The sequence below is a fragment of the Mchenga conophoros genome, linkage group LG3, assembly GCF_057382185.1.
Source record: "Mchenga conophoros isolate Kocher_MC1m ecotype Shallow Benthic linkage group LG3, M_conophoros_male_GT1.1, whole genome shotgun sequence".
Lineage (NCBI taxonomy): Eukaryota > Metazoa > Chordata > Actinopteri > Cichliformes > Cichlidae > Mchenga > Mchenga conophoros.
This window is the reverse complement of record NC_140528.1, coordinates 49,459,535-49,472,960: the sequence shown is the minus strand read 5'-3', so window position 1 is coordinate 49,472,960 and position 13,426 is coordinate 49,459,535. Positions and strand designations below refer to the sequence as shown.

General features: G+C 39.6%; 1 protein-coding gene across 1 annotated transcript; it reads right to left on the bottom strand.

Annotated features, from left to right (window-relative positions):
• Window positions 1–4,678: 4,678 nt before the first annotated feature.
• On the bottom strand, window positions 4,679–8,300 carry LOC146579180 (sialoadhesin-like; the record flags this gene model as incomplete). Its single annotated transcript, XM_085267936.1, has 9 exons — window positions 4,679–4,728; window positions 4,824–4,966; window positions 5,296–5,350; window positions 5,898–6,161; window positions 6,300–6,548; window positions 6,671–6,901; window positions 7,027–7,380; window positions 7,573–7,797; window positions 7,940–8,300. Coding segments are annotated over 7 exons (1,695 nt in total), but the record flags the coding sequence as incomplete, so codon positions are not given.
• Window positions 8,301–13,426: the final 5,126 nt, after the last annotated feature.

Here is a 13,426-nt window from a genome sequence, read left to right as displayed (position 1 = left end):
GCAGTAGAGCAAACGAATCATCACAATGCTCAGAACCATTAGTCGATCAGTTGGATGGAAAGCTTCAGTTCATCACGAGGCTTCATCTCACCATCACTAGTGAAGAGACAGGGGGACTGGCCATCCTCCCTGTGTCAGAAAAGAGCCCAAGTTAGAGCTGCTTACAGTTAATCATTTGTCAGTAACCTAAATATGTGTAAAATGAGAATTTGTAAAAGTACTCACCTGTCCTGGTTGCTTCTTGCAGGATTTGGAGCAAAAGAGTGAAAGCAGCTCAATCACCTGCTTAAGAGCTCCTGGAGCAGACCAGTGTGCCAAGTTAGGGAGTGTGGTTAAAGAGGGTTTTAATTTAGATAGAAATGGTTGAAGCTTATGTTATTGGTTTGTTTATAGTACGTGTTGGAAATATGTACATGTTTGTTATGTGCTTTAATGTTATTGTATGTTTGTTTCTGTGGAGGGTTATGTTTTCATTTTGATTAGTTAACCCCTATACTTGGGCTAGTCCGGATGCTCACCTGAATAGGTAGAGTATAAAAGGAAGACATTTTGTTTTAAAAGTTGTTGTTAGTGTGCCTCCTTTAATAAAGTGCCAGTCCATGGATATATTTTATTCCAGTCTCGTGTCATATTATTGGAAAGAACCTATGACCGCCGGCCAAAACTGACAGAGCTATGTAGAAAAAAAAATTATTTTCCTAAGGAGATCTATTTTCTTCGCCATACAGTTTGCCAAGAAAAGCATATCAGAACCTATGATTTGCTCTTGATCGTTTTTTATCCCACAGGTACATAAGGCAGTAGTTCAAATCACTGTGCCAAGATGCTTCTGGTAGATAACGTTATTATGATATTTTGTTAGACATGCACTTGAGGTATGATAATCAAACTCTTTGACCTTCAGTATACTGCGGGACCAGAGACCTCCTCCACTCAGCAGAGCAACAACTTTGTTCCAATGTGCAGCAGAGGGCCCACTTGGTTTGCTTCCATATCCTCTGGCCATATCACAGGTGATGCTGTACAAATTACACTACAACCTCAGCTTCCTGCCCAGGTACATGCCGTGGCTGACATCCAGGGAAGTTTTGAACCCTGAAAGACTGCAGTGAAAGATTGCAGCAGAGGAAGTCAAGGTTATGTTTAGATGATGGCTCCAAAAGGTGAAGAACACCATGTAGAGCAGGGAATTAGTTGAACATGATGAACTTTCATTTGCCAATTTATATATAAAAGCAACAATATTTTCAGTCACAATGATGACATCAAGGGGTGGCAATACATTTTTGTATGCGTTTTATTCTCCTTCAACAGAGTTTCTCTTTAACACCGTAACTTTTACAAGAAAGTTTTATAAGGTGTTCTGTTGCTGGACTCTTTGGAAACTTTCTATCGACCATAAGTTAATATGATTTTGATTTTGAATGTTTGTAAAAGGACTTTCTAAACTTTATTCAAAATAGGGGTATAAACAGATTAGGTATTACTGTAATAACTAGAATTATATGATTAATAATTATGAAAAAAATTACACTTGCATACATATAATTACACTTTATAACTGTGAAGGAGTAAAAGTGCCCTGTTTTCTTCTTTCATTGTATTTGTCATTATCTAAAATAATGTAGAATAAATATCAGCTGGAGTCACGTATAAAACTATTTTCCCCAGGAAGTAGTTACCAGGTCAACATGTCCTCTAGTTATCCTCGTGGTTGGACTTGGTTCTATCGTCGCTGCTTTGTCTATATTCCAAGAGCCATGAGTTGGGCTCACGGTGATGTAAGTTCCTTCTAATTGTATTGCCTTCAGTACTTGAGAAAAATATCTTAAAACACATTTGCTCTCTCTGTCTCTTGCAAGTGAAGAGAAACAGCTTGTCCATGGGGGGCCACCTTGCATCTGTGCACAGCAGCAGCGAGTACCTTCTGATTCAGAAGCCTCATGGCTTCAAAACTACTTGGATTGGAGGAACTGATGCATCTGGGGTACTTTTATTCAATCGTTACATTTTTTTTCCTGTTTCACAAGACTTTGGTTAGGCAAAATCTTTTGGCCTGCCTGAAATAATGCTATCAACTCCTGTCTTCTAGGAAAATGTTTGGTTGTGGAATGATGGGAGCCATTTCCGCTATACACACTGGCGCCCGGGAGAGCCCAGTAATGGCTATGGCAAGCAGTATTGTCTGCAGATAAATTATAGTTGTAATTCAGAGTACAATATTTAATATGAATGCTTTATATATATGACTTATAAAAAATAAAAATGCATTTACTGATTTCTGCAATTGAACTTTCTTAGGTTAGAAGCAGCCTTGACGTTATAATTTCCATTATAGATTTAGAAACCAGACTGTTCAAGTGCAAGACTTCATACCTTTAAATGTGCATTTGAGACATGACCCATTGCAAATTCCTGACGCTTACTTCTGCTTTTCTGCATACCTCATACACACAGTTTAAGTTCATTGAAAGGTCGTATGTCTATGTATGTATAGCTGGAAACACAAACACACAGACAGGCGTATAAAACTGTCACATGGTTAACTGAATTATGTGTAACCTCTGTTGTCAATAAAAGAGTGAGGTGGACGCAGAGGAGTTCGAGTTGCTTGGACAGGCGAGTGACAACACTGCTCTCCAACGCTCCCCTAGCAAGTAAAAAGTACACTAGTGTCTGTGTGGTTGCTTTCAGTAACAGCTTCTGTTTACCAGCAGGGTTGACTTAATTTTGTCTGGCCGTGCCCAGGAGTGGACAACAGCCCTTTACGATGGCAGGTTTCATGCCTGCAATAATTAAGCCTTGTTTGTGGAGGAGTTAAAGAAAAGCTTTGATCCCCCTTTTCAGGAAGTATAGGTGGAGTCAAAGTTACTTCATTATAGTTGTAATTCAGGGTAATCAGTCCATGTGCCACTTTATCTCAGAGTTCTGTGATCCTGCTACAAAATTGACCTGGGGAGATACGGCGCCCCGGTCATTTTTTATGGAGAGGTTGGCCGATTACATCCAAGATGAAATGGCACTACGTGAGGCGCCCAAGACTCTGGGTGAGACTGTAGATCTTGTTCTGCAGGTAGACCAACAAATTGTGTCATGGTTTCTTCATGCTACAGCTACAGCTCCACCACATCCTCCATCCTCTGAAAGAGCAGCTGCTAATGCCAAAAATATTTCCATCAAGGAGCCTATGCTTCTGGGGAAGCTATCCAAAGAGGAGAGAAAAAGAAGCTGGTGTGAAGGGCTTTGTGCTTACTTTTGGTTGGTTTGACATCTCTGCACCAAACAATCAGGTGACTGAGAGAAATGCCTGTAGTCATTCACTTTGGTAATTGTGAACATTGATGGAGATGTCCTCCACAGTCACACTTAATACTTGTATTTCCTTAACTTGCATCCAACACGACTATGTTCAGTTTAAATCCAGCTTCCCTTTATGGTTTGTGGAAAATTGTGTTAAACCATTGCTCAACGTATGTCTGCATGAGAGGAGATAATTCTGACGTACTTGTAAGAAGACTTGATGAAAAGGAAACCGACCCTGTAACTTATTGAAAGCAGGTCACTGCTGCATTGAGGGCTAATAAAAACAAGACCATGTAGTGTCCATTTTGAATACACATGCACTGGGATATTCCAACTCTGATTGTGTAACTCAGGAGGCAACGAATTTGCATGGTTCAGTCCTTGCTGACAGTAAAACCTGTTGGAAGCAGCAATTCTGAGAGTCGTTGGTCATTTGCTTGAGTGTTTCCCTAAAGTGCAAAATCAACAACCCCAGCATTTGGTTTATTACACATGGGCCAAAAGTGCAAGTCACTCTTTACTGATGTTACAATATGGCTTTATGGAGCAGACGTGACCCCATGTTCTCAGGTTTCTGCCATAACTTTTATTATTCGCATAACACCTCCCCCCTCTGGCTTCCACATGAACTGCAACAACTATTCATGCACATCATGACATGCCCTCTTTTTTCCCTATTGATACATACCACTTCATTACTATTCATACTACAACTAAGTAGTTATTAAATAATATATAAAATATTAAATAATAGAAAAAATTCCTGACCATAAAAAATAAAGCCTTTACAATGGGTTCATAAAAAAAGCAATTTTTTGCCAACATTACTGTAAACAGAAATTTTATAAATACAGGACAGGTTGGGCAATAAAGTACCAATTAAATAAATTACCATTTCTTTATTATCTGGAAAAACTGAGACAGCCACAACTTTACCTTTTTTGTTGAGCACAAAGTATTTTTGTCAGAAGGTGGCACCAGAGATCACTAATCTGTCTCTTTGAACTTTAAACAAGATATTTAAACAACAGTTAACCTAAACTGTGATACAGTTAGTGTGGGAAATAACATCTTTGTTCCTACTAACTACTGGTGAGATAAAGCAACAGAAAGAGACATTTCAAAATTGATCATACATACAGCAAAGTACTCGGTTATGAGCTGTGATGACGAAGAAATAAAAATACACAAACATAAAATGAGAAGTTTGTTCACATTAGATTTAAGAGATGCTGGTTGTACTTTATGGTCCTTTTGGAGGTTTGTGTTGATGATTTATATTCATGGCAAGTCACTTATTACCCCCAGAAACAGAGGAGCCTGATGAAACACACAGCAGCTCCAGGCTGTGTTCATACTCTGGGATGTTTGTTAACGGTGCTGTACAGTGCAGCGGCATCCTCCACAGCAGCTTGGTGTTTTGATCTTTGAAGTAAACAATAAAATGATACTACTATTGTATGCAAAGTATTAAAACAATAAACTTGAGGTGCAGTTATCCTGTGTGAAGAGCTGCTCACCTTCTAGCACTTCTGACATTCATGGTGGAGTATGTAACACTCTCTTCCTGGTATCTGTCACGCTGAGCTGAGCTGGAGTTGGAGTTAGCAAAGTCTGGCCGGTTTGTACTAAATTGTACAGCAGCATATTGAATTTCATCCGTCTGTCAAACACATGGATGAACATTTTTTAGGGCTTTTTGACTTTTTGCATACGGAACTAATAAACTAAAACCGTTAATATCATAACACTTTCTTCCTTCCTCCCCTCTTACAGTTAAATATCTGTTACTACCTCAAGGTGTCTTGATTTTGCTAACAAGTTAATGCAGAAAAGCATGAATGTGGAAGGACGAGATGAATAATATGGGTGAACATTGATACAATGGATGTAATCAGTCTGTGTGATGGGTTGAGCTAATTGGTGACTCTGAAGTCTGAACATTATGTTTTAGGATGTTTTCACTGGAATATCTGAAGTCTCATCACTCACCTGTGCTCCGTTGTCTGGCCTCTCTGCAGCCTCTGATTGGTGTTTCAATGATCTTCTGATAAGACAATAATATACACATTTCAGCAAACAGGATGGATTCATGTTTTAATGATACAAATGTCCAGTGGAATAAATTCCCAAACTATGAACAAGATAAATTATCACAGCTAACAGAAGCAGTCTTCAGCCAACCTAACCTGCAGGAAAGTGATGTTATGAGCATAAGTTGTAATGTAAATATATCAGAAAAGTGCAGAAAAGTCTGGATAAACATTCAAAGGAAGTCAAAATTAGATATAAGGCCATATCTCTATGCAGCTCTCTTTTAAAATTGAACACAGTGAAACATTGAACTTGATGGGTTAATCAGTGATTGATCATTAAATAATACAATTTTCTCTAAAAATGTTAGAATATCAGGACTTAATGCTGTGAACTAAAACCAAAACTGGATAATCGAGGATTCCAGGATGTTTTTTTTTTTTTCAGTTTAATTTTATTTGTGAAAAATTACAACAGTCCCCTCACAGTAGTTTTTATTGTGAGGTGAAAACCAAACAATAATATTATCAGTTTCAACATCAGGTGCATCAGTAACTTACCTGTCACAACAGTGAGATGATGGGAGGTGGAGCTGCGACGTCCTCTTGTGTTCTGGGCTTCACAGTAATAACTCCCACTGTGTTCAGGTCTGAAGTCAGTGATGATGAAGTTCTGTCCAGATGCTTTTGCTGAGTTATCATCCTCCTTGTACCAGGTGTAGTTAGCTGCTGGGTTAGCATCACTGCTACAGGTCAGAGTCACTGAACTGCCCTCCACTAACTCACCAGAGGGACTGACTGACACAGAGGGAATCTTTGGAGCATCTGGAGGAAACCGAGAAAAATTATTGTGAAATTTTTACAGCAACATTTTAATATTCAGTGTGAGAAAATTTCCACCAAGAATGAAAACATTACAGGAAACTGTTATCAAGACAGATCAATCTGCTGCTGTTTACTTACACTGGACATCTATGAATAAAGACACAGAGAGCTGATCCTCAGTCTTGCAGTGGTAGATGCCTCTGTCCTCAGAGCTGATGGAGGTGAAATTATAAATACCTTCTGGTGTTAGAGGCAAGATTTGGTTGCCTTTGTACAAAGTGTTATTAGCTGCTGGATTAGCATGTGTGCGACAGGTCAGAGTGACTGAACTGCCCTCCACTATCTCACCAGAGGGACTCACTGACACAGAGGGAAGCTTTGACGGATCTGCAGATAAAATATTTCTTTATTAAAGTTGGCGTTTAAACTCATGTAACATTACAGCATGATAAACTGTAGCTGGCTTGGAGCTGTGATATGTTGTTGGTGACACAGTGAATTAAACTCACACACTGATGGAGAGCGGTAATCCTCGTATCCAGAGAAAGCACAGGAGATGTTGTCTCCAGGATTAAAGTAGTCTGTATAAGCAGAAGTTTGCTGTGTCGTGTTTTTCTGTCCGTTCTTGAACCAGACGTAAGAAAGACGACCAGCTGGACTGCAGCTGCTTTGACACTTGAGCTCTGCCTCAGTCTGAGTCTGCTGGACTGATATTATTCTGCTCACCTTCACCTGCAGAGCTGAATATGACAGCACAGCAGTGACATCATGTAGAGAGAGGCTTTATGTGTGGATATGTAAGTCTACCTTTGATATCTGAGATCACAAAAACAAAAACCTGCTAACAGTGTGTGTTCTTCAGTACCTGTGACACTCAGAGTTGTTCCAGGTAAACTACTCTTCCATTCAAAGCTTTGTGTTTTGAATTTAAAGTGATACTCGGCTGAATCCCTCTCTGTCAGGTCTCTGATTCTCAGAGTGGAGCTTCCTCTCTCTGTTTCAATGACCTCAACACGACCTGCATAGTGGGAGTCTGTTCTGAGGTCCTCGGGGTGTGAGCGATGCTGCCACTGATGACTACGTTCAGGACTGAACCAGAATTTGGACACAGCAGGATGTGTATGACTGTAGATGCAAGAAATGTCCACTGATGAACCTTTGAGGGCACAGATGCTTCTGCTGGTGTAAGTCACTCTGTTACAGGTTTGATCACCAACACCTAAAATATATGAAACAGATTTGTTAGAGGAAGATTTGACTGCAGCACCACAGAGCAGGAGACTGTTGGAACTTATTGTTGATTTATTGGCTTTACTGAGATATAAAATAAACATGAAGATGCAGCAACATCTTTTTTATTAGAAACAGAAATTAATGATGTTTTGTCAGTGTAAGACTGAAGTAAACTCACACACTGGAGGAGAGGGAAGCTTCTCGTATCCTTTTACAGCACAGGAAATGCTGTCTGTCTGATCAAAGTAATTTTCAAAAGAAGACTCCTTTCTGTCAATATTCACTTCATTCTGGTACCAGACATAGGAAAGAGGATCAGGTAGATGACAGCTGCTCTGACACGTCACCTTTTTCCAAGTAGGATACAAGGTTGGCCAAGTTTTTATCACTTGTGCCTGGAGAACTAATATTAAATAGAGATGTGTAAAAATTATACACAGCAAAATATAAAATATACACAACATTCATAGCTTGTAGTGTCTCAAAGTTCCACCAAAACATTTTATTTTGAAAACATGTTATACATTTAAATATAAAAATCTGACCTGTGACAGACAGAGTGACTCCAGGTGATCCAGTATATTTCCCTCCTGGTTGGTTTGTCACAAATCTGAACTTGTACTCAGCTGAGTCGCTCTCTCTCAGGTCTGTGATTCTCAGAGTGCAGTCTTTGTTATCACAATGATACTGAACACGACCTGCAAACTCTGCCTCTGTCCTCACATCCACAAATTCATCACCTTTCATTTTAGTAAACCACACAGCTTTTTCAACTACAGTCACGTTCCCATTCACTCTGGATGGGTACGTGTAGGTGCAGCGTATGTCCACTGTTGATCCTTTTAAGGCACAAATCTGTGTAGAGGTGTAAGTCACTGACCAACCATCCTCACCCTGAACTGCTGAAACACATCAGAAACAAAACAATGAATTCTTCTGCTTTTAAAGGTGTGTCCACGCTCTCTGCAGTTAACCTGTGTGTGAGCTGAGGCAGGAGGACACACACTCTGAAGGTGCAGCGAAGGAATTTCACCTGTGAGCCACGAGGAGGCTGAACTGAAGAGAAAAGTTTCTGTGAGAAAAGAGATGTGACAGAAATAAATGAGAAAAGCAGAAACTGATGTGTGGAACTTTACATCTGATGGGAAAGTTTCTTAAAACATTGGTCAACCTGCATCTGAGCAGTTATTTATGATGCACTTGCGGGAAGAATTGTCAAACAGGAAAAGTGCTCTCGAAAAAAAACTGATGCTGAAACTAACTAAAAGCAGGTTACAGCTGAGTCAGTCAGAATAAGACCAAGCAGTCCCAGCGTGACTGCATTCACAGTTGTAAACTCAACACATTTAAAGTACTCATTGTGTAACTGAGGATACAAGCTCGCTATAAGAGAGGTCGAGACAATTTACGGTTCAAAATATTTAAAGAAATGTTTTACAGACTGCGTTCAGGTGGTTTATCAACATCATTAAAATGACACTTGGACCTTTGTGTGATTTTAGTGTAGCTTCATTGTTTAACTCAGTTTGTTTCTTTGTGTTGTGTCTGTGTGTTTTCTTGCTAATGTGACAAAATGGAGGCAGAGAAAACTTTAACAGAAACTATCTTCTCTTCAACTTTTGCATAAACAGAGCTGGAGCTTAAAATATTTAGAAAGTACTAAACTACAAATGTTCTATATTTCTGTGTATTTTCTTATAGTTGATCAAGAGTCTGTTATCTGTAATATATGAAAATGTAAATATAAAATACCTGACAAAGTGAGAAGACAGATGATTGCAGCTTGTGCTCCTTTCAGTCTCATGGTTGGTGTCCTCCTCTCTTTGCTGTGGCTGCAGACAAGTTCAAACACATCAGCAGGTAAATGATATATACAAGAAATGATTTCTGATGTGTATCTGATGGTGCTGTCCACTATAGTTAGTGTGCACAGTTACTGTAAATGCCTAAAATGTGATCGGAGTGCAGAAAACCTGCTTTGCAATCTCACTGTGTTTGAGACACAAACTTCTTAGTTTAACCTGCTGTTTCCTTCCTCTTTCTGACAACTAAAAGTGCTGCAATTTCATCATTTTATTTCTGCATGTGCAACCAATGACTGTATTAAAGTAAGTTGCTGCTACAGCAAAGCTAATTCAGTGTTGTTTTATGTTGTGGGACCAGAAATTTACTTTGTAAAGGTTATCAATCCTCAAGAAACATCGACCAACTGCTGTAACCGACTCGTTTCGAGGGGTGCTTGGTTCCCCAATCAGCCAGTTAGACCACTTAACAATTTGACTAAACTTCTGTTCTTTACAGATATCCAAACCATAATGATAAAGAAAAACATGAAACAGATTCATTAAAATGCAATAAAAGAGAATCATCATGGTTTAATCACTGTGGAAACAAACATGGGAATCACCGGTGGCCCTTTTTGCACACAGCCTAAAATTTAATTAAAGTGAAATTAAACTTTGTATCAACAACTGTTCCCAGATATTTACTGAATAGATTCCACAATCTGACCTTTAATAAAAGTTTGACTCAAAAATGAGTCAACACCTATTGTACAAAAAGGTACATGCACAAAATCTGCCATAAAACCCTGACATAGCATTTAACCCTTTAAATGGGGATGGGACATTTGTGGTGATGTGTAAAATTATCAGAGGACCTTTTTAACTTTCAAAAACACCTCAAATGTTTTAACATAAAGAGCAAACCAGTGACAGACTCCAGGAGAACCACCGACTCTAGACTGAAGGTGGACGGAAGTATGAGGTAGCTGAACTGAAGAGGATAAACATAAGAGAAGCCTTTCTGAGAGAGAAGTCACTGAAAAAATAGTACCTCTGTTTAACACATTCATCATTCTTCATTTACTGTGAGATAAGATCACAGCATGCTTGGTGAGAAAAATGCAGAGAAATGCAGAACTGACATGTGAAACACTGAACTGTGATGAAGGTATTTTGATAACAGAACGTTGCTGTAATCATGTTTTTTCAACTTGTTAAATGTCTGTATTCGACATTACATTTTTACCTGGACCATTAACACATAAGTCATACATAACACGAAGCAGAACCAAAGTTATATAAATGGCACTCTTATATTGGCTTGAAGGGATATAGAATAAAACACGAGTGTTTAAAGCCATTACATGTAAAAGTTTGATTAACTTTATTGTTTCCTGTAGAATTAAGCTGATAAATGATTTCATGTTTCATGGTTGGTGTCCTCCTGTCTTTGCTGTGGCTGCAGACAAGTTCAACCACAATAGCAGGCAAATAAAATACAAGAAATAATGTCCATCACATCAATAAATGCACGGATCTCACCTCAAATGTAGCTCGTGGTACTGTATACTCCACTGTACTTGTTTTATGATTAAAAATCTGGTAAAATTAGTAAAATTGTAGAAAAAACATCTTTAATTCAGATCATTACTGAAAATTAAATGTGAGAAAAATATGATTCGAAATTCCCTCATTTTACTTTTAAGGTAAAGGGTCTTTACCTTACAATATAAAGCCCATTAAGGTAACTGTTTTTATGACTTAACAGGCCCTAGCAGGGCCTCCTGAAACTGCCCTTGTACCACCTCCTCCTCTCTTGCTCCACCCCTCTGTCTCTCTCTCAGTCTTCTCTCTCCCCAGGACACAGCTGCTGTTCACTGGCCTCGTTTACCACCTGGGCCCAGTCAGCAATCACCTCCGTGAGGTCATATAAGCTGGGGATGAACTGGATGTGGGAGGGTGGTTTTCTCTGGTGTCCCCAAGTTGTGTGTGAAGGTGGCGAAAGAGGTCCTATTATGTGATTGTCCTGTCTGTGGTGTGGAGTTGTAGGATCAGTAGGAAGAGTAGCATGTGAGTGGTGTGGGCTTGTGGGCCTCAACAGCTGCTGCTGTTGTGGGCCCCCAGAAGTGCCTCTTTATAGTGTGGAGTTTTTTGTTTGGTTGTTGCGACATTTTTCTTTTTCTAGTGTTATTGGGAAAACGTTGGTGGTGTTGCCGGCTCTTTCAGTAAAGATTATTTGTAATGAAGCTGTAATATATACTGAACAGTCTGTATGGTTTCCTTTCATTCAGTTCCTGACCCATTTGTAACCAGTCCCCACACACCCACCTAGACCTCTATGTGGGGTCGTAACAATACAAAGAAACAAACTCAGTCAAACAATAAAGCTACACTAAAATCACAGAGAGTTGAGGCGGAGGAAAGTTTACGTGGAGTGACACAACCCTAGTAAAGTGCACATACACCTCATTACCCAAGCCACTCCACAAGGAGCTAAAGAAGTATTTGGAGGACCTGCTGAAGAAGAGGATGAATTCAGAAATCATGGTCCCCAATACTCATCAACCACAGTCTGTGTGCGACTGCATGGGAGTGCACTGCTTCTCAGTGTTGGACGTATCATTATGGTTTTCTGGAGGAGAGTAGCAGATCACTAACATCCTTTATTACACCTTTGACTCCAGCAGAGTTCCAGTGCAGTATGGAGGAGTGCCGATGAAATATCTCAGCCATATGTGGATGTCCACAGCAAATAATTTGAGTACCATCTGTGTGATATTATGTATAACTATCAAGCACGTGGTGTGGAGCTTACTCTAAACACGTGCGAGGTGTTTAAAGAAGTTCTGGACATTTAATTAACAAAGCCTGCAGAGATACAATGAGGAGTAGCTAACATATTTTAATAAAAACCAAGCTTGAGTGAAAGAGAGGCCATCACTGCACTGACAGCAGTCTCTCTCTGTCCTTCCCTGCACAGCCCTGAGTTTAAATACAGTCAAGAGAACAGAAGGTATTACACAGCTATTGTTTACACCTATGATTTCCTCCACGGAAAGAGTTTACCCTAATCACCTCTTTACAGGGTCAACCCAGCTCTTTGCCACTCTGCCACTTCCCCCATTCTCAAAGACATGGTGAACAAAAGACTTCACTACCTGTGGAATCCTGCCCCACTCTGGGGTCAGCCTGCCTGCAATAAAGTTAAAGCTCAATATTCCTCCACTTCCCAAGACACAATCACCAGGCCCCACCATCTAACTATGTCCAATAAAGTGTGAAACATACATATTAAAACCAAGTGACCAATACATCAGTAAAAGAAATTCAAAGACAATTCAAAGACAAAGACAAGGTGACATTTCTGGGAAGAATTGTGTCTAAAGGCTACTGCATGGATCACACTGAGTTAGCACCCGTTTAGGCACTGAAAACCTGCAAGTCTGAGATGGTAGGAGATTTGAGAAAAATGCTGGTTTTCCTTGTTCTACTACCGTCCATATATACCAAACTTCTCACCCACGCCACTTTACAGTCTGTTGTCTGCCCAAAAGACAAAGACAAAGGATCGAATGGAAGCATGCACAAGAAGAGACAGAAGAAATCAGACCAAATTCCCTCAAGCCAGCCAATCACATTGACAGACCAACATCAGGCAGTGCTCTACCATCTTATTGACAATCTGTTAAGTCCACCACTCTTGGGCTATCCTGATTTTGAAAAACCATTAGTTTTGCATTGTGATGCCTCCCAAAAAGAACTGAAGCGGTACTGAACCAGAGACAACAGGGTAAACTGGTTGTCATTTGTTATGGTTCGAGAACACCCAGCTGCTCTTGAAACTAACAACCACATTGATTCACATTCACATTATTAGTATAATAGTTTATGTTAGTCAAACAGTGAGTACTAGAACCTAGACCATTTACACAGAAAGAGACACTGGGATGTATGTGAGGCATACAGTAGTAGATGTGTGTATGTGTAATAGGTTACAGGGTAGCAAAACAGATCAAAACCTTCAGTCTGACACAGAACATGCACAAACAGTGAACTGACTTTACAGACATTACCCGGCACATGACATAAGGTGGGAGATGTATGTCCTGTCAAAGACTGTTGCTGTGAAGAGTATCTTGAGTGACTGACTCCCAGAGAAGCTCCTACTTTAACCCTCTGTTGAAGATATTTATGTCCTGGGAAATTGTCTTAAAGTATAAAGTATTTGTTTATTTGTTTAAAAACATT